This window comes from Spea bombifrons, chromosome 11 (genome assembly GCF_027358695.1).
Source record: "Spea bombifrons isolate aSpeBom1 chromosome 11, aSpeBom1.2.pri, whole genome shotgun sequence".
In the NCBI taxonomy this organism is placed as follows: domain Eukaryota; kingdom Metazoa; phylum Chordata; class Amphibia; order Anura; family Pelobatidae; genus Spea; species Spea bombifrons.
This window is the reverse complement of record NC_071097.1, coordinates 13,273,606-13,293,762: the sequence shown is the minus strand read 5'-3', so window position 1 is coordinate 13,293,762 and position 20,157 is coordinate 13,273,606. Positions and strand designations below refer to the sequence as shown.

The following is a 20,157-nucleotide window of genomic DNA, read 5'->3' as shown; positions in this document are numbered from 1 at the left end:
TGCGACCTGTTGGTTTACTAAACAGTTTAAGCCCAAATTCAGTTGAGAATGAAATAACTCAATATGTAAAAAAAAAAAGTATAGACATGGTAAAACTTAACGGTAAATCTAATTGATTCAGCTTTTTAACCATATTAAGCAACTTGTCTGTTTGCTGTCAAAATGAAAAATATGTCATCCACAAACTTGCAATAGCATAGTTGACTATACTTCTGTCAAATGTCTTCTCGTTCGTAAATATACATGTACATGTTGGTGTAAGTAGGGGCCATGGCTCCCCCCATTGAAGTGCCTGTTTCTTGGTAAAAAATAAGTACGTTTAAGCCTAAAAATAATTGATGTCAACGCTAGGTGTAACGTTGGTAGCAAAAAATTCTATAGGAGGAACCTTGATCCTTCTCCGATTCCATTAACACAGTCTGTTTCCTCTGTATACCTGCCAGATGAGGAATAACAGTCTTTAGGCCAGTGACATCCATGGTCACTACCCATATTTCAGAAACCACTAACGTGACCTGTTTTACACCTGGGGTGTCACAAATGCATGAATGCATGCCGAGTGCTGTATTTTAGAGGTGAACAATTGATCCCACAGTTTAAGAAAGGAGAAAGAGGAGCAGTACTACAACCTCACTCTTTAAATATTGAGTGTTGGGTAACCTAATTTGGATAGGTTTACACCCAAAATGTAAGAAAAGCTGTGTTCTCTGAGAGTTAAGTAAGTTGCCTATCAGAAGGATGTCGCTTTCATACTGACGCATGGGCGTGAAAGCAGCTGCTACGCCGAACATTTAACATTTCCTTACATTTTTGGCTCATTCGTTTTTGGAAAATTAATTCAGTTTCCTGCCCTTGCAGTTAAGACTAAAACTGGGGGCCTTTTTTTTTATAGGGGAAAGTCTCGTCCTGTTTCTGTGCATCCCCTAGTACTGTCTGTGTACCCTCCACTCCTCCCTTGCCTTGTATCTGCCCCCCACTTAATTTCTCCAGCAGTTTTCATGGTAATTGTCATTTGAATATACATTTTTACTTTTGTTCAATGTAATAATATTTTACTTAATGTAAGTAAAACTTAGTTTAATAAGAGGGTGATAGATCTGTTAAAACAGCCTCCCAAACAGAAGAAGCTTTAGGTCAAGAAAACCCCTGAGATTTGTTCTTCTATTTAATGTAATAAAGTCTTACTTAATGTAAGGAAAAGTTACTTAACTGAGGGGGTGGTGGATATGTGGAAGAGCCTCCAACTAGAAGCTAAAAAGCTTGAGGTTCACAGACTCCCTGAGATTTTTACTTTTATTTAATGTCATAAAGTCTTACATAATGTGAAGAAGATTTACTATACTGAGGGGTGGTGGATACAGCCACCTAGCAAGTAACTTGAGGTCCACAGAACCCCTGAGATTTTTATTTTCCTCATATTTGCACAACTATTTTATGTTTTTTGTTGAGATCTTTAAACATATAATTAAAAGTTTAGTTTTAGAGTGATCGGAGGTAGGAGTTTTTCAGAAAATATATCTCTGACATAGTTAACTATAGACTTTTTTTCTTCTTATGAATGTTTAACACATGTACCCACTTTGAACATTATCTACATTTTCTTAGAATGCTACCAAAAAATGCAAATTATTGCTTGTTTAAGCCTGCCTGGCCCCAGAATATGTAACATTACTGTGAAGCATCCCAGAAAATGTGCGAGTGGGAGAGATGAATCATTTTTAGCAAGCAAACAGTATCTCAGCTGTTTTGCCATTCATTTTTGTTTTGTTCTAGTTATCTGAGATTCGTAGGAACCCAGGACACAGGCAATGTTCGTTAAAAAAACAAACTTGTTCCACTCTAAATGCACAAGTCTAATCAATAATGAACTATATACACCTTCTCCCATACACCCCACCCCAGTAAATTTTCTTCCCTCTACTTTTGACATCTGCAGTATGGTAGACGAGCCTCAATACTGTCACTGACTCACAATTAACTTTTATCAGTCTGTAACTGCCACTGACAACTTAAAATGGTATCAGCTCACTTATATGTCTATGTTTGTCCATTCCCCTTTGTATGTATATACACCGATCAGCCATAATAATATGACCAGTGACGAGTGAAGGGAATAAGACTGATAATCTTGTTATCATAGCACTTGTCAGTGGTTGATCCGGATATATTAGGAAGAAAGTGAACATTTTATGTTATGATGGCTAGACGACTGAGTCAGAGCATCTCCAAAACATGTGGGGTGTTCCCAGTCTGCAGTGGTCAATACATATCAAAAGTGGTCCAAGGAAGGAAAAGCGGTGAGCCTTCTACAGGATCATGTGTGGTCAAGGCTCACTGATGCACATGTGGCCAAATCCAACAGCCAAGCTACTATAGCTCAAATTGCTAAAAAAGTTAATGTTGGTTCCTATAGAAAGGTGTCAGAGCAATCAGTGCATTGCAGTTTTTGGCATATGGGACTGCATAGCCACAGACCAGTTAGGGTGCCCATGCTGACCCCTGCCCACTGCCAACAGTGCCTACAATGAGCAAGTGAGCTTAACAACTATACTTTGGAGCAATGGAAGAAAGTGACCTGGTCTGATTAATCACATTTTCTTTTACATCACATGGATGGCCGGGTGTGTGTTGCTTACCTGGAGAACACATGGCTCCAGGATGCATCCATGGAGGCCCTTTCAGGATTTAAAGAATATGCTGCTAAAGTCTTGGTGCCACAGCACACCTTCAGAGGTCTAGTGGAGTTCATGTCTCGATGAGTCAGGGCTGTTTTGGTGGCAAAAGGGGGACCTACACAATATTAGGTAGGTAGTCATAATGTTATGGCTGATCATTGTATACTATCTAGCAAACGTATTGGGACACACCTCCTAATGATTGAATTCAGGTGTTTCAATCAGATCCATTGACACAGGTGTATAAAATCAAGCACCTAGCCATCCTGTCGCCTGGGACGTAAAAGTCGCCAATGCTCTGCTGATTCCGTAGCTAAGACTTCCAAACTTCCACTTGCATTAATATAGGCACAAAAACTGTAAGGTGGGAGCTTCATGGAATGGATTTCCATGACTGAGCAGCTGCATGCAAGCCTCACATCACTAAGTACAATGGCAAGCATTGGATCGAGTGGTGTAAAGCACACCGCCACTCTACTCACTGCCGCCACTGGAGCAGTGGAAACGTGTTCTGTGGAGTGTTTAATCACCTTCTCTGTTTGGCAGTCTGATTCGAGTCTGGGTTTGGCAGATGCCAGGAGAACGTTGTCTGCCAACTGTTTGGTGAAGGAGGGCAAATGGTATGGGGCTGTTTTTCAGGGATTGTCCAAATGACACATTGTTTTTGGACAATGCTGTGATTCCAACCTTTGATGAAGGCCCTTTCCTATTCCAGCGTGACTTCTTGTCCAACATTAGTGTCTGACTTCCCACAGAAACACTCCAAAAAGAAGAGTGGAAGATGTTATAGCTCCAAAGGGGGGACCAACTACATATTATTTAGAATGCAATATCATAGAAGTCCCTGTTTGTGTAATGGTAAGGTGTCCCAATATTTTTGTACATAGGTATATATACATAAATACACTTGATAACGTTAACTATTATATCTATACTTCCGCATTCATTTTGCAGACAAATGTGTTTTCGTGCCAAATGTTTCCGTTTTGTCTATTCGTCCTAATAACGAACGATGGAACATTGGACAAAAGAAACGAAAAATGTATGTACGCACTACAAAAATCTTTCTTCTTCTTGGCGTTTTGCCTACACAGCTCACTCCTGTCACGTCATGCTGAGGGCTTGTTCAATGGCTGAACTTCAAAGGAAAAAAAAAGCAGATTTGTAACGAATAAAGCCTATATAAGAGCAGAGCAGGCATGAGATCTGTTCATTTCACTGTTAATTACACTGTGACTGCATTATGTGACACTACTGTGCTGCATCTGAGCATCTTCTGTGGGAGACTTGGTGAGCCTCAGCCTGACATTTCTGACAGTGTCTAGTGACTCCCTAAAGTTTTGATTTATTTAAGATCATTAATTGATTTATTTAGTTAGTCCATTAAAAGCCAAATTCTAAGCTAATTTTGACCCTCTTCCTTCATCCATTGAACTTAAATTCCCTATTGAACTTTTTCTACACATTTATTTCTTGTTTCCATGGCAACTGGGCAAACGAATGGCAAGTCAGAAAACGAAAATGTTCGATGAATTTCATTAAATCTGAAGAGAGACAGAAAAATTTTGTTGAATACAAAGAAAATGTTGCATAGTGTAACCTCAAATGAGCAAAGTGGTGGGACAACCGGTGTCCATAGCGGTGCAGTTCCAATTGTTGGCAGCGGCTTCTAGCCATGTGCCGTTTCCAAAGTAACAAACAGTCATCTACGTGTTCTATATTATATGTGTAATCTATGGAATTGTGCCGGGTCTCTAGTAGGAATTATTGAAAATAATTTGACTTGGTGAGATTAGTTGCTAACAACCAGTGTCTAGTGTAGTTGTAGATTTGTATTGGCTGTATGTTGCCAGTCAGGACATTGGGCAGCTGGGGAAGTCTATGCGGGAAAGAGAACCACAAACTCCAAAGACAAATGTAAATTATTTTCCCCGGGAGTCCATTTTATCTAGTGCCCATTCTTGAACAGAGGTGAAGTCCCCCCAATGACTAACCTAGCGTCAGAGAAATCAGATAGGACTTTTCTAAGTTTACCGTAAAAGCCAGCATTTGGGACATCAGGAGCATACAAGTTTACTAAAACATAACACTGGTCAAAAATTGACACATTTCATACAATAAATCATCCCTCAGGATTCAATACAGTGGAATGTATGTCATATTGTGGTGATTTGTGTAACAGAAAAGCCACACTCCTTGACCTGGAAACATGAGAGGCAATAATACATACAGCTGTTCCCATAGGGAGCTTGTTGTCTCCCGTAGGTCTCCTGTAAAAAGACTGAAATTTTAGTTGCCTCAATTTCGCATTTTACCGGGTTGTTCAGTCCCTTGAGAGACCGTGTGTTACCTGTCTTGTGTTGGAGCAAAGATAAAGGTATATACCGTACTTTACACTGGGGTTCTCCGTGAAACATCTATTCACTAAAGTAAACATTTGCAATAGAGCTGTGTTTCAGTTCCCTGAATATACTGTTTTTTTCAAGGGAGCTTCTTCTGCTTTGTATAATACATAGTAAAATCTGTGAGATATTGTCACTTTTTGCCTTATGCATTAGACAGGACCAGCAACTCCCCTGCAAACTCTCCGTAATGAAGAAACCTCAGACATGTTAAGGTCTGCTTTTCAAGGTTGTACATAATAGCTCACCTCCATCAACCGGTCGTAGACTATGACTACATTTAAACTCCATTGACTTCCATAGTGACTCCATGGAGCTTGATTTTTATGAAAACTTTTTCCTATAAGTCAAACAACTCATGGAAAGTATAAGAGGATTTGAGGTTGAGAGATGTTGGTGAGTGTCTCCCTCAAGAAGAGTAGAGTTGACCTGTAACATCTCATTGAAATACACAGCAAAATAATACATTGTTATTTTAACATAAAACATGCTGCCATTGTTAATTCTGATATACACTGCAATACAGATATAACAGACCAATATATATTAAATTCTACATTTAGCTCCGCATGTTTTTTTGTCCAAGCGTGAATCCAGCGTGAATCTACTGCTGTGTTGAGAAATTGTTAACCTGAAAAAGGAAGCATGTGAAATAACATCACTGAACTTTCATCGTCCTTTGATAGGACAGGGGTCAGCATACCGGAATTTACGTTATCACCCCTAAAGCCATAGTTGATCTAATATCACATTGTGCTTCCAGTATGAAGAAAGAGTAGCAGAGTAGTGCCATCTATTGGTCTATACGGAGCGTTAGGTACTTCACTTTCCGCAACAAACATACAAGAACCTAAAATTGGGTATTCAGTAAAGACATTGAAGTTGCCCATGTATAACATACTGACAAGACAATCAATTATGTTTTATAATGGATATTTTTTTTGGTCAACCTCTAGTGCATCAGGTCTTATACTTAAATATCCTGCACTCATCAGTTAAACTCGCATAAATGCAAGCTGGTGTCTTACAGAATTGGATATGAGCACAACTGTGCATTTAATATTTGAACTGACGTGCTACTGCTCCTGACAGTCAAGAATACATTTTTGTGTCTATTTCCATGCATGGCGTCCGTGTAAAATGGACTTCAATGGGCATTTTACTTGTGTTTGCAGATGTATTTTTTGAAGTGGAATAAATGCTGATCTCACAGTCAACAAAAAAACTGTATCATTCTACTGAGGTTTGTTGTTTAAAAGGGAAGTAGGAGTGTACAAATTACACAATATTTCCCTTAACCAAGAAAAACAGGGGAAGTCTATTTGAATCACCAGAATAAAGCCTTTAGAATCGACTCACCGATATGTAAATTGTGGCTTTTGCATTTCAATTAATCCTAGTCCCAATGGCGGTGGTGTAATATATTCAAACCTGAATATAAGGATGCTTGCACAAACTTTTTAAAATACGTAACTGTCTGAGAAGGACCCTATGTGCCCTTGAAAACTACTCCTTGAACATGAGTTATACAAAACTCATCCATCACTATCCTCTACATATCCCGTCTTCTTTGTAACCAGTTTTGTCCATTTACTTGAAGAATTAAAACTTCACGATTAAGCAATGCATCATGCCTTACACCAGCTGTGTTTCCGCCTATGGCTATGGGGGTAGACGTAGCTTTCTTATGTTAAGGAATGATTTTCCTAATCAATCTGTAAGGGTCCCCTTTGGACCACTGTAGACCCCATGCAGCTGCCTAATCTGCTTCTAATGTAGCTGCACACCAGGATTTGATTTGGAGATATTTTACATATACTTTCCTCTGAAAACTGAAGCTGCTACCCACCTTGTAATCAGCTTTCACTATGAGAAAGTTGGCAGCGACTGCCAGGGACAGTATGGGTGCAGTGGTTCCCCGGTGAAGTGGGCAGGACTGAGGGCATTTTATTTTAACAGTCCCTGCATGCTGGAAGGGTGGCTCTTGGTATAAGTGTCTGATTCCTGGGCTATAGCAGGCATAAAGCGATTATTCCTGAAAGCTGATCTAACAGATGTACTTTAATTAGACAAAATATTACCAAATGCTATGTGCAATAAACTAATGGAGAAGCTGTAACTGAAACATCAGCAGCATTATCTCCTGCCTAAACAGAGCCCTTGCTCAAGCTTAACCACACTAGAGGTTAAATGTACGTAGCAGGTTTATTTATCAAACAAGGAGTTGCAACATATGAATTCACTGGCTTCACTACGTTTTACGAGCGGCCCATTCTAATGAGCTTCTGCTGGTGGCACGCGTGGAAAGAAATCTCAAGTTAACCATAGTAATGTTTTATGCAGCGAAGACTGAAACAACATGGCATGTTCGGATCTCGTTTGATTTAAGACAATTAGTTCTTGTTAGACTAGTGCAGGGGTAGGCAATCTTCGGCTCTCCTGATGTTGTGGACTACATCTCCCACAATGCTCTTACAGTCAATGACGGCAAAGCATCAAGGGAAATGTAGTTCACAACATCTGAAGAGCCGAAGGTCGCCTACCGCTGGACCAGTGCAATCGTATTCAGGAGAACACAAATGTTGCATTTTCGTTCATCAAACCAAAACAAAGGAATATGACTGTCGATAAACATGCACAAAGACGCGCGCCACACAGAATCCTTGTTTCTTCGTGCTCGTGTATATACTAGGCTAGCCTATTAGTTAAGACAAAACCCCTAGCTAATCTCTCTGGTCCGCCCCCCCCCCGACGTGTCACTGACTCTAGGCTATCTTACATCTTCTGTAGTATAACTGGGGTTAATATGGGAATGCACAAGGGAGAAAAAGCCAACTGTTTGAGGAAAAATAGGTCCCTAGCATTCTAACCCGAGTTCAATGCCTGCGACCAATAGAGTCGCTCTTACTGACCTTTAAATCCTGGCTCTAAAGCTGGGTTTCCTGCTTGGTGATTACCTGCCCTGATGAAGGAGAGGTGCATCTTGGCTAAATGAGCGCCAGGTAAGCGCGCTAGGGATCTATTTTTCTCACACTATTATTCATCTTATTAAGGCGAACATAAAGACTACGCCGGCGCCCAAATCTAGTTCTTGTACCATTTTGTAAAGTTAAGAGTAGGAGGAGGAAGGGAGTAAACAGACTCGGATCACACCTTACTTACTTTTAAACCAAATATCTTAAAAACAGTAACTTTTTGGACAAGACTACCCTTGCCGCGCACAGCGAAGATAAAAAAAAATGATTTGATCCCCTGCTGATTTTGTATATTTGACAAAGACATGATCAGACTATAATTTTGATGGTAGGTTTATTTGAACAGTGAGAGAACAAAAACAGAAAATCCTGAATAACGCATTTCAAACAAGCCAAAGACACACGGTCAAAGCAACAAAGGAGTGGCTCAAGAAGAAGCCACTCCTGAGATGTCTGCAAACCTGGTGGCCAACTACCTGACCTCTGATTGCCAAAAAGGGTTTTGCCACCAAGTACTAAGTCATGTTTTACAAAGGGGTTATAAATGCAAATCAATTTATAACATATTTGAAATGTGTTATTCAGGATTTTTTTGTTGTTGTTCTGTCTCTCACTGTCTAAATAAACCTACCATTAAAATTATAGACTGATCATGTCTTTGTCAGTGGACAAACGTACAAAATCAGCAGGGGATCAAATTGTTTCCTTCACTGTAGATACTTCACAATAATACACATTGTGTATGAAAAGGCAATATTTATTTACTGTATTTTTATGACAACAAATGAATTAAGGAATGAAATTTGATAAAATGTAAAATTACAAAATAAATAAAAAGTTAATGTTACACTTAATGAAACTGTAACAGAAAACATCTTATTACAAATCGTGTGCAGTGGTCGGTACTGTGATATGCATGTAGTCATAATTTAGATTAAAATTAATGTTTTTTTTAATAACACCTGGAAAAAAGGAAACAAAAAAAACTTACATGGCAAGTTAAGAATGGCAGAAATAATTTAACATAAAAAAAGAGATTGATAAACATGTAAAAATGAATACAAGACCCTTATCATATCAGATTATACAGTAAATATTAATAAAGTGCATCTCTGAAAGACTTGTCAGGCAAAATAGTATATTTTGTCCAATATAAAAAACACTTAAGAAGAGGTGTCAAGACAACAAAAAAAATAATCATTGCTGTGAAATAGCTTTAAAAAATCTTTAATCATACAATAAAAAGGATCATAAAGGTGATGGTCACAATAACAAACTTCTGTGACTCGGAAAATCCTCTGTGTTTTAAAACGCTAGACGTCTTAAAAATACGAACATGTGATTTGCAAATCCTTCGCTTGGTTTCGGTATGAACCAAACCAGTCAAATCTTCGGAAGTTTTGATGCAGTGATGACAGGATTTGCTTCTTCAAGATATCTCCTTCCTGCTGTCTTGTAGTCATATGAACAGTTGTGAGTTTCAGCATAGCGATGTGTGGCGCAGAAGTTATTCCCGCATCTACAAAAAAAAAAAAAAAGTATATTATATTATATATAATTACCGGTAGGTATTCTAAAGCTGGGTTGGGCAGAAAGTGGCCACCACCATTTCCCCATGATGCTCAGCTACCCATAAAATGACCACCTGTACTCATTTAAAGAAGTTTTCAGAGATACTAGAGCATATTTCTCCCTTTTCATGTTACCACAGACAAAGATTGGATCACAATAAATAGTCATGAATCTTAAATAATCTACTACACACAAATAGTTACCTGCACTCAAAACTGGTCGCCAATCCAGTTTTCTTTCTACAAAAGAAACAGTGCTTTGTGGTCTTCTTCTTGATGCAAAGAGTAGATTTAACAGGCGGTAAAATATATGGGGCTTCAGCTGTAAAACAGTAAAGAATTTACAGTTTAGATTGAAAATAATCTTGTAAATAAAGGTGAGCTTTTTCCCAGTGTCCCTGCATTTAGCATTATTAAACAGTTTTTTTCACCAAAACGGTGTTGCTGTAATGCCTCGATGTCGAGGCATTACAGCAACACTGAGATCGGCATCAGAGACCATGTCTGGCCTTAAGGGGTAAAGTAAACAGACAACATGCTGTATGCGAAGAGTATGTTGCAATTAAAAGCATTTTCTTGTTGATGTTTGTTGTTATTTACAGCATCAATATTTACGCAATGAAGTTGAATAATGCGTCACGTGTGATGCTATCTGTGCTGTGTTTAGCTCTTGAAGAGGCTTTTCAAATAGTAGAGGATCATGAGTAGGTCTCAAAATATTACTTGTGGGAGTTCCCCTTTACAAATGACAAAACAAAGCAAAGTATTTTACCTATGACTTTTCTTGTAGCTGCGTTGTTAATGCTCACCCCATGAGGACGCTGAAGGGGAAAAAAAAAAAAGAAAAAAAAAAGTCTTTACTTAAGATAACATACCCATTTATTTATTTATTTATTTTTTAAGTCAACCAGTTTCCTATAGAGACAACTAAAAATGAAAGTCTGTAAAATGTGTGTTATATCATCATCATACCATTGGCAGTGAAAGTGAGATATATAGATCACTGCTTTGATTAATCAGTCTGAATCTAGTAAAATACACAACGTGCAGGTTTGACAATTTGTAAACAAAAACAAATTTGAAAAAGAAGCCACTGATTATGGAGCGCTTAATACGGCAATATATTTCCAATTACTGTAGATAACTTGCCGTCTTTTGGATAACTATGCAGTATTTCATAGTTCTAAACATAGCATCAGTTTAGCTACTCACCATGAATAAATCTGCATTGTCATTAAAGGATTCCATCCTTTTAAAGGTCTCTTCTTGAGCATACTGTTGGCTGGTAGAATGAGCAACAGCAGAAGGCTGAAGTGTGTCTGGGTTACTGGAGCGCTGAAAACTGTCCCTACTTGTGCCTCGAGCCAGCGAAGCAAAAAACTCCAGATTTTTTAAAGTGCCCACAGGTTCTTTGGAAGCCCTATTAGCCAATTCTGTCATGTCTCTGGCTTCCATTTTGGAAACATCTGATCTGTTGCCTGGAGCATCAACTTTAACACCCCGAAATCGTGTAGTCCTAGAAAATGAAGGGTCGTCCATGTTGTGAATTTCTAAAGAACGAAACAGGCTATGCGACGCAGTAGGTCTTAAGCTGCCAAACTCAAAACATCTGGGCTGATGGTGTGAATCGGAGAAGGAGTTACGGCTTATTTGCGCAGGAAAATGTATGGGTGATACAAATTTATTCCTTGGAGTACTTAGCTCCCCATTGTTGATAACTCCACTTTCCATTGCTTCAGAGTTTAAAGCTGTGGACAGAGCTTTACGACGAGTCTCTGTGGTAGTAGACTCTTTGCGTCCTTCAGCGCTTCCAAAGTCAGGTTTCGCTTTTCCTAAATTGTACAAGTCTCCATACTGTTCAGAAGGTCCACCTTCGGTTACCAAAGCAAACGAATCAGCAATTGGTCTAGTCTTTTCTTCAGCAGAGAACACGTTTATATTCTGATTAAAGATGGTGTCCTTCTCTGTTGTCAACATGTCTTTTTTAGGCAAAGGTGAAATAGGAGGGAGAAGAGTATTTTTGCAGGGCCTGGTATTTTCCAGTTCTACTCTGGAAATTTTGGGTGGTAAACCAAAACTATTAAGTGGGGGAGCCAACACAGAAGTATTCCAGGTGTCATCTTCTGTTAAACAGTCAGAAGTAATGGTTGGTATTGTTCTACTAGCAGCAGTTAGCGTAGAATGGGAACACTCTGGGGAATGTGGTTTTCCAAGAGGTAAGCAAGACTCTCCAATGTGAGGAAGAACTCTTACTCTAAATTTGTGCCGCACAGTTGTCATGTTGCTTGAGGCACGTGGAACCACAGGAGGCCTTGGCTTTAACTTCAATGGAAAAAAAAAAAGTAAAAAAGGTAAATTACAAGATAGCATGACAATATCTAGAGGAGAAAGATGGTTATGTTCAATTCAATACAGGAAGTGTTCAACATGGACAATCAACTACAAATCTAGTATTAACAAGTTTAATGAGAGCTTAAACCCCTAAAAATATATAGTTGCATTTTATTTTTAAAAAGTCATTTAGACTAGGAGAGATTTTCCAAAATAGCTTTAAAAACCTTTTTATTGAGGTTCATGTTCTTCATCTTCGATTTTAATAACTTCATTTTGTTCATGGTGATTGAATTCTCTTTTAACTGTTGGACAGACGGACAAGCCTCATCGTCATCTTCAGGGTATAAGTTATAAACCGAACCTCCACTACAAAGAAGACGCAGACATTTCTTTTAGTGCTTAAACATTGCCAAAAGTGTGGTAAACTAATGCTAAAAGTAACAGTTAAACAGAGGTGCAAGAATTGAATGAAAATTCATAACCCTCTGCAATTGAGTCATACATGATTATTAGCAAGATTATTTACTGATCGATTACTTAATACTTACCTGGGTGATTCAGATAACGGAGTTAGGGTGCCATCGCCTCTGTCTACGACACGGAAGAAATTCAACCGATTATCTTCTCTATGAACCAAAAATGTAACCGGCTTATTTGAGGGGCTTTTGTCCCACATCTCCTCCCGTAAGGGATCCATGTGCTCTGACATTTCTCTGATGGAGTCCTCAAGAGGTACTGCATTGAGAAAAAAAACAAGGCTAACATTAAGATATTACAGTACAAGAAACAAAAATATATCTTAGCAGGGCATGCAGAGGATTTCCCACAGAAACAATTTGTACGGCAAAGGGAAGCTGCTGAGGGGATTTCACTCACATAAGCTTTTAAAAAGTCTGGGATCGCCACCCAAACATTATTTTGAACCCAAATCCCAAAGTCACCTGTGATTTCTCTGCAATGCCACTCCTATAAGCAACTCTCCCAAAAAAACAACTGAAGCTGCTAAAACATAGCACTCAGGGCCGTAACTAGAAGTCATGACAGATTTTCCCGCCATAGGTACTTACCCCTGCGTGTATTAATGGGACCACCTCTCATTGCCAATACCAACTTCAGAGTGCAGCCTTCAGAGATGCTATGTAAGAGAACAGATTGTACATTGTTAATTGTGAGGGAAAAAAACAAAACAAAAATAGAAATAGTTACTTGAAGCAAAGCAAGTATGTAGCAGATACTCACTTGTATTCATTTAAGCTACACTTATCCTCTAGTTCTACACTTTTCCAAATTAAGTGCTGCTGTGAAACTGGAATGCCTAAAACCAAAAATAAACCACGAGAACATATTAATGCAAATAAAATACACTTTACGTTCCATGAATTAATCTACTTTTGCTTCTGTTTGTTTAGACAGATTAAAACAAAAACAGTTAGAATGGCTGAAGAACAAAACATGTGATTCCCGCAGGACCCAGTGGTGCTCAAGGTGAATGGATTGATAATCTGACATTTTCTCTGACATTTTTTAGATACTAAAGTGAAATTTATGGTTCCTTGAATGGCATCAAGTTGTCCAGGTTCTTATGCAGCAAAGCATCCCCAAGCCCTATGATAACCATCACCATGCTACAGGGGAGGGCTGGCAGCCTAAGGCCTGGGGGGCAAGTCACGTGAAGTGGCTCCGCCCCCTCGCACTCACCTTTCACCCCTCACGCTGCTCCCATTACTATGCGGCCATCAGACTGCGATCTAAACGGCCGCTGGGTGCTGATGCCACCGGCCGGAGCTACTTTAATCCTTTTTTTTTTATTATTTATTTAATATGCCGGATCGGCTTGCCATATTAAAAATAAATAAATAAAGTATTAAAGTAGCACCGGACGGCAGCATCAGCACCCAGCGGCCGTTTAGATTTGATTTCCAGCAGTCTGATGGCCGCATAGTGATGGGAGCAGCGTGAGGGGTGAAAGGTGAGTGCGAGGGGGCGGAGCTTTCACCCCTCACGCTGCTCCCATCACTTGGCGGCCATCGCATACGGCCGCTGGGTGCTGACACCGCCGGCCGGCGCTGCTTTAATACTATTATTTTTTTATTTAATAGCCGATCCGGCTTGCCATATTAAATTTTAAAAAAAAAGTATTAAAGTAGCGCCGGCCGGCGGCATCAGCACCCAGCGGCCGTTTAGATTAGATTTCGGGTGGCCTGGGGGGCAATTGCCCCCCTGCCCAGCCCGCCCCTGCCATGCTATGAGGTTTTTTATTTGTGTGACATAAGTAGGCCTGTGTTCTCCAAACATGTTTTGACTCTCATATCTCGAGGAACACCCAAAGCCACATGGCAAGCGCCTAACAAGCATCCGTGCTCTTATTAGACAGCGGTTCAAGACTATTTCAGTGGCAAGTAATAGTGGTCTTTAGACTTGCTCTTTAACCTCATCGCTGCTGAAAGTATTTTTGGTCTTTATTTCTCCTCATTAACCCCTGCATTGCTGACTACTTTCCTGAACTTTCATCTACTTGCTTTTGCCAATAACGTAACTTATTCATATTGCTGGTGATTTCCTGCATCTTGATATCCTCACCGTTGATCCTAACACATTACCTTTAATCACACAACGTTCACTAGCGGACAATTATGTTGTATATGTTATATGTATTGTATTATATGTTGAGGCAAATAAAATGGAAATGGTAGGCAGCGCCCATCATTGGCCACCATTGAAAATAGGCATATTCCCTGTTGGTTGTAGGTTATATGTTGAATTATCTAGCACATAGAACAAATAAAGCACCAAACCTTGGTGTTAATTGTTATTGCAGACGAGATTTTAAATACTTAAAACCCCAAAATAATCTGCAGAAAATAGAAAATACTTGTTCACACAACTACTTGGTATTGTCTGATCATTGGATTATCCTACACGTCCTTCAGAAAAGCCAAATAATGCATTGCTGGAATTTGTTACCTCCTGCCAAGCTCAAAACATTGAATTTACTAAAGCAGGCTTAACCGGAAGTATCAGGTGTTTACAGAGCTCACCATAGTGACGGTACAAAAACTGGGGCATGCATATGAACATGTAAAACAATGCAGAACTTGCAAGGACTAGAAGACAGGCGATACCGTCGAGCTAATGCTTAGGTATTCATGTAAAAAAGAAATGCACAGTAAGACTAGGTCTGCTTCTGCAGAGAAGAGACAATCTAGTGTATATCGCAGCCTTTTTGGAATGAATGCAAACTATTTAGTGCATAAGGCAGAGGTCTATACATCTTCCAGCATTGAACTCCGACAGCTCACTCATTTTTGCTCTTTGTAACTTTTTAGCCATGCAAGTGTTCCCGATCTTCCGCTCATATTGCTTTGTCGCTACATACATCTGAAACTCATTACTGCGGTAGAATTATCTATGATATCCTCACACAGAAGTAGCTCAATCTCCTGGTGAGAGGATCCGGAAAGCGTTTAGGAGTAAAAAAAAAAAAAAAAAAAAAAACCAAAACAAACAAACAAACAAAAAACACCTACTCTCAATGCAAAAGTTGGATTTAGCTTTTACAGTTTGCCTTAAGGGTTAGAATTTTAACCCTTAAGGTTTGTGTTTTCATGACATGCCTGAATTGTATTGAAAACATACACTCAGTCCCCATTATTTGCAGGGTTTAGGTTACTTAAAAAAAAAAAGAACCCTGTGAATACGGAACCGATCGTCCTATGGGGAAAAGGGGTTTAGTGAGGTTCCTCAGGACCCTGTTTACCATACCCTTTTGGTATTGATCGCCAAAAAAACTCATGTATTGTCCTTGTAAAATAATTCGATACCTATTGCGGAATGCAGCAGATAGCATAAATGTATCTCACAAAAATAGGTTACACATCATCTTGCACAAATAAGCAAATTGGTGGATACAGAACAATGGGAGACGCTTAAACATACTTTAGGCCTTTAAATAAACTTGCCGCTACATTTTAGGAGTTTGGGACCTGAAAGAACCAGAAGGGGCACTACATTTTTTTCTCTGTTTCACACAGGTCGCTTTTGATGGAGAGTTTGATACATTTACATTATATCTTTATAGTTGCTAATCAGAAAGTGTAACTACTTTCCTGCCGGAATACAGAATAGGCAGGCATCAAACAATCAGAAAAAACATAAAACTCAGAGTTTAGTAATCTAATTTCAATAAACACAAACCCATACACAGTTTACAATCTTTTGTAAGGTAAGGTAAGATAAGATTACCTTCTAATCGCTGAATTTTGGCTTTCACAGAAACGACAGTTTCAAAGGGTGACACTTGCAACTCAAAGCATGTTCCTGTAAGGGTTTCAATGAAGAGTTCCATTGTGCCATAAAATGGTAGTTTGTAGCAAAGTGATCCACAGTTCTCTTTGTTAAAAAAAAGGAGGATCCTTCTTATTTGCCATCGCTAAAAGTCAAAGGGGGGAGAAAAAAAAAAGAACAACGTTAAAATTAGGACATCTTGCTTTCATGTTGAAATCTAGGAAGATAAAATAAAGAGTGCCTGCCAATTTATACATGTTATAGTTCAGAACACTAATGGTTTACATAATAGCATTTATAGTTAAAAATGATAAATATTAGACATCTAATTAAGAGTATACCAAGGGAACACCAATAATAATATACTTAGGGATTGCTTTGATGCACCTCTTTTCACCAGCCTATTGCTCCCATTGGTGAAAGAACACTGATACACCCAAAACTGATTAACCCCTTAAGGACAATGTGCGCTCCCAAAACCCTTTGAAAACAATGTACATGTACGGCCTTTGTCATTAAGGGGTTAAATTGTCAACGTAACATGGCACAGATTTCAACCATTATCTAAATAAGAAACATGCACTTGATGTGTGCATTTCATATGTCTCTTGCTGGCTTCAAAGTAAGACGGTGGGACACGTCCCACAAAAGCCCTATATATCATAAGTCAAGACAATAGTTTTCATTTCAGCGTATTCTTTAATACGTTTGAAAGCGAAACCAGACCTCAGATCTCGTTCTTTTTAAACAAAGGACACGGAACGTCAATAAAAAAAATAAATTATAGCAGGGAACGCCAAACGCAGGCTCCACTGATCTTCTGTGGTCTGCACACCCAAGTTCAGTCCCCATCAGAACCAATGGAGACAAAAACCTCCTAAAGCAGATTGCAGAAGTGAGGAAACGCAGGTGAACGGGAAGATTACAGACAGCAAATCTCCCCCTTCACGTGCTTGGGGGGGATTAACTCGAAAGGAGAAGTGACGTTTGTCCCGGGTCATTGGATTTTGTAAATATGTACAACGTGATGCGTAACACATACAGTACATCACAAAAGCAAATCTTGGTCTTTTGTGTCTATTTCCTACACTATTTAAGTATTTGAGATACTTTGATACAATGTTTTCACCGACAGAAAAGAAATTTAGTAAGATGAAAAGATATCAGTCATCTATCATTAAATATGCATTATGCAGGGTCATCTATGCTCTTCTTGCAGGAGAAGTCCTTTATAATCTGTAGTTAATGATGTAGTTAATAATGATGATTATTTAATTGATTAGTCCATCAGCACTGACAGATATCCTAGTTTTTGGTGCCTGTGGAGCACTGTTACCTCCTCCCAAAGCCCATCACAGCACCACCAACAAATAATATATATTAAGTGTTTCAAAAGCCAGAGTCATCAACTAAATACACCTCTGTGCAAAGACATTGAGGTCTCATTATTATTTATTGTTTTATATAGCGCCATCATATCATATCATGCAGCGCTGTACAACGGTTAGATAATGTATTCTTTATTAGAAAGACCAGAGGATAAAGGCCACCTCTTTTAGAGTACTACAGAAAAAATATATAAATAAATAAAATAGCCCTCAAAATATCACAGGTTCCTATTAATTCCTGTGCACAAAGCTATAGGGGTTTCAACTTCAGTGATGGGACAAGCAAAATAAGCAACTCCTCAGCTTGGGGGGGGGGGTAGAAATACGGTTTTGGGGACACCTTACAATACATGGGGCATGGGTTTAATGGAATCTCATACAAATATTATCCTCATGCATTTTCTGCAACATTAACGGCATTCTTGTGTAGCATTCTCTCTAAAGTAGGTGCTTAACATACAATAAACGGCAATAGAACAACCGACCTTAATATCAGCCTGCAAAATAACCAAAGTTGTGTACAGTGCAGGCATTCATCACACACTATGGTGCCAGTTGTTTTAAACACTCGTAGGAGGTCTGGGTACTGATTTGATTGGCTAACAATATGGACCCCTTGACCCAAATTGAGGTCATGACCTACCTCAGCATGTCAGTCTGCGTATCACTCGGTATAGGGCAGATAACCGAGAGGTGACAATGGGGCTGGATAGTAGGGGCATCGGGGGCACCTGGTGGGCTCCCCTGACACCAACGCCACCAAGATCGCTCTCCTACAACCCGAAAGGGCGGATGTAATCAGTCGCGGTAACCACGCATCACGCCCTACCCTCTCCAGAGGCAATCCAGCCGGATAGGGAAACCGTGTTACCACACCACCTCCACCATGTACCCACCGACTAAACAGAGACTCCGCCTGCAATCCACGCCTCTCCTCTGCGACGCCACACAATCTGACAGAACAGGCAGCCAATCAGCTCCAGCATAGACCAATGAGCCCCGACAAAACGAAAACAGGGCGGGACGCTACGCGAAGCAAAGGTGGTAGTTATAAGGCAGAGCAGCAGCGGCGCCGCTACCTCGTCTTGTTGTTGTTACGGGGAGTCCCGGACGTTAATACTGGCCCTTAACAACGGCAGTCACGTGACGCGCTTTCGCAGTCACGTGATCCGTTGGAATAAAGATGTCTGGGTTTGAACATTCGTCGAGGTATATTTGACTGATGCACCAGGCAGTTAATATACACATCACGAAGGGGTTAACCCTCTGTAACTCCTTCATGACCAAGGGTATTTCACACACAGCCTTTAATGCTCCCTTTAACACACCGACCTCCATTGACTTCTGTTAATCTGATTTATCCATACATATATTAGGTTCCCTCAGACCAATATTGTTCATTCATATTCATTGTTCATTCATTTTGTGTTTTTTAAATTGTCTGAGCAGTTTTACATGCACTTTTTAAATGACATTCTTATTATTTAAAACCAAATATTCAGTGAGGCAGTCAGCTAGACTTTTACGCTCATTTACTTCCTTTGGTCTAGTACTCTTTCCTCATTTATCTAAATATACCCCCTTTTTTAATTAACCATGCAAACGGGCAAAGAATAACGAATAAAAAAACGTAAAGGAAACTAACAAGGAGCTGCGAATATAAAGAACCTTCCTTCTGAGTATTATGGCCTCTTGGAGTAAAGAAGAGATGTGGTACAAACTTAACACCTTAATGACAATTGGTGTTCCTGGCATGTCATGGGGTTAAAAACGAGCTTAGCAGGCGATCAATGATCGCCTTCTTTATTCAGCCAATGTTGCTGCAACGCCTCGAAATGTAACATTCAGTATTGTGGAGTTTGTCTGCGGTAAGGGGTTTAGGAAGCAATCAACCATCGCCTCCTAAGCTCAGCATCCAGTCCCGAGAAAACCTGAACAGCCCCAAAACATCTGGCATAGAAAGTGTTAAAAAGCAATGTTTTTAATACCCAGGAATGTCTAGTTTTCAAAAATATATGGCTTGATGGAGTAAATTGAATTCACCAGTTTCAAAGTTGTCACAAATTGGACATAGGCTCCAAATTGGAAAACTTAATTGTGTACGCCCCAAATGTGACCTTTTAGCCCCCAAACAACTAGACAAACCCATGCATGGGTGGTAACACTGTACTCAGGAGATGTTGCTGAACACATATTGAGGTGTTTGACTGTGACATACCAGGTGCTGTTAATTCATACCTAAAGTATAATGTATAGGGGAAAAAAAACCCACAAACTTTGACAAAGGCTGGTGGTAGAATTAGGCATGGAAAGAGTTAAAATAGCAACCTTTGAAATACCCTTTGTCATCTTGTGTTCAAAAATATATGGTTTTGTGGGCTAAATTCAATGAGGCACTCCAAATAGGACATGGGCACAGTATGGTCAGATATGGAAAAATAATTTTGAAATAAAAACACACCAGTTGTACTTAAAACATAAAACAATGGGCATTTCTAAATTCTGAGCAAATATTAGAGTCCACGTAG

At 39.4% G+C, this 20,157-nt stretch overlaps 2 protein-coding genes across 2 annotated transcripts in view; both read right to left on the bottom strand.

Moving 5' to 3' along the window:
- The window catches only part of MARCHF8 (membrane associated ring-CH-type finger 8), a 169,378-nt gene that overhangs the window by 99,598 nt on the left and 49,623 nt on the right, over positions 1-20,157 (bottom strand). The gene's annotated exons all lie outside the window — the stretch shown is intronic.
- Positions 8,790-18,508, bottom strand: ZFAND4 (zinc finger AN1-type containing 4). The gene is made up of 10 exons (XM_053451305.1): positions 18,273-18,508; positions 16,200-16,386; positions 13,197-13,272; positions 13,025-13,092; positions 12,506-12,692; positions 12,182-12,323; positions 10,836-11,945; positions 10,396-10,444; positions 9,828-9,945; positions 8,790-9,571 (listed from the first exon to the last, which is right to left on the bottom strand). Exons 2-10 carry the CDS (start codon positions 16,300-16,302, stop codon positions 9,436-9,438), a joined length of 1,989 nt encoding a protein of 662 aa, XP_053307280.1. The 5' UTR covers positions 16,303-16,386; positions 18,273-18,508; the 3' UTR covers positions 8,790-9,435.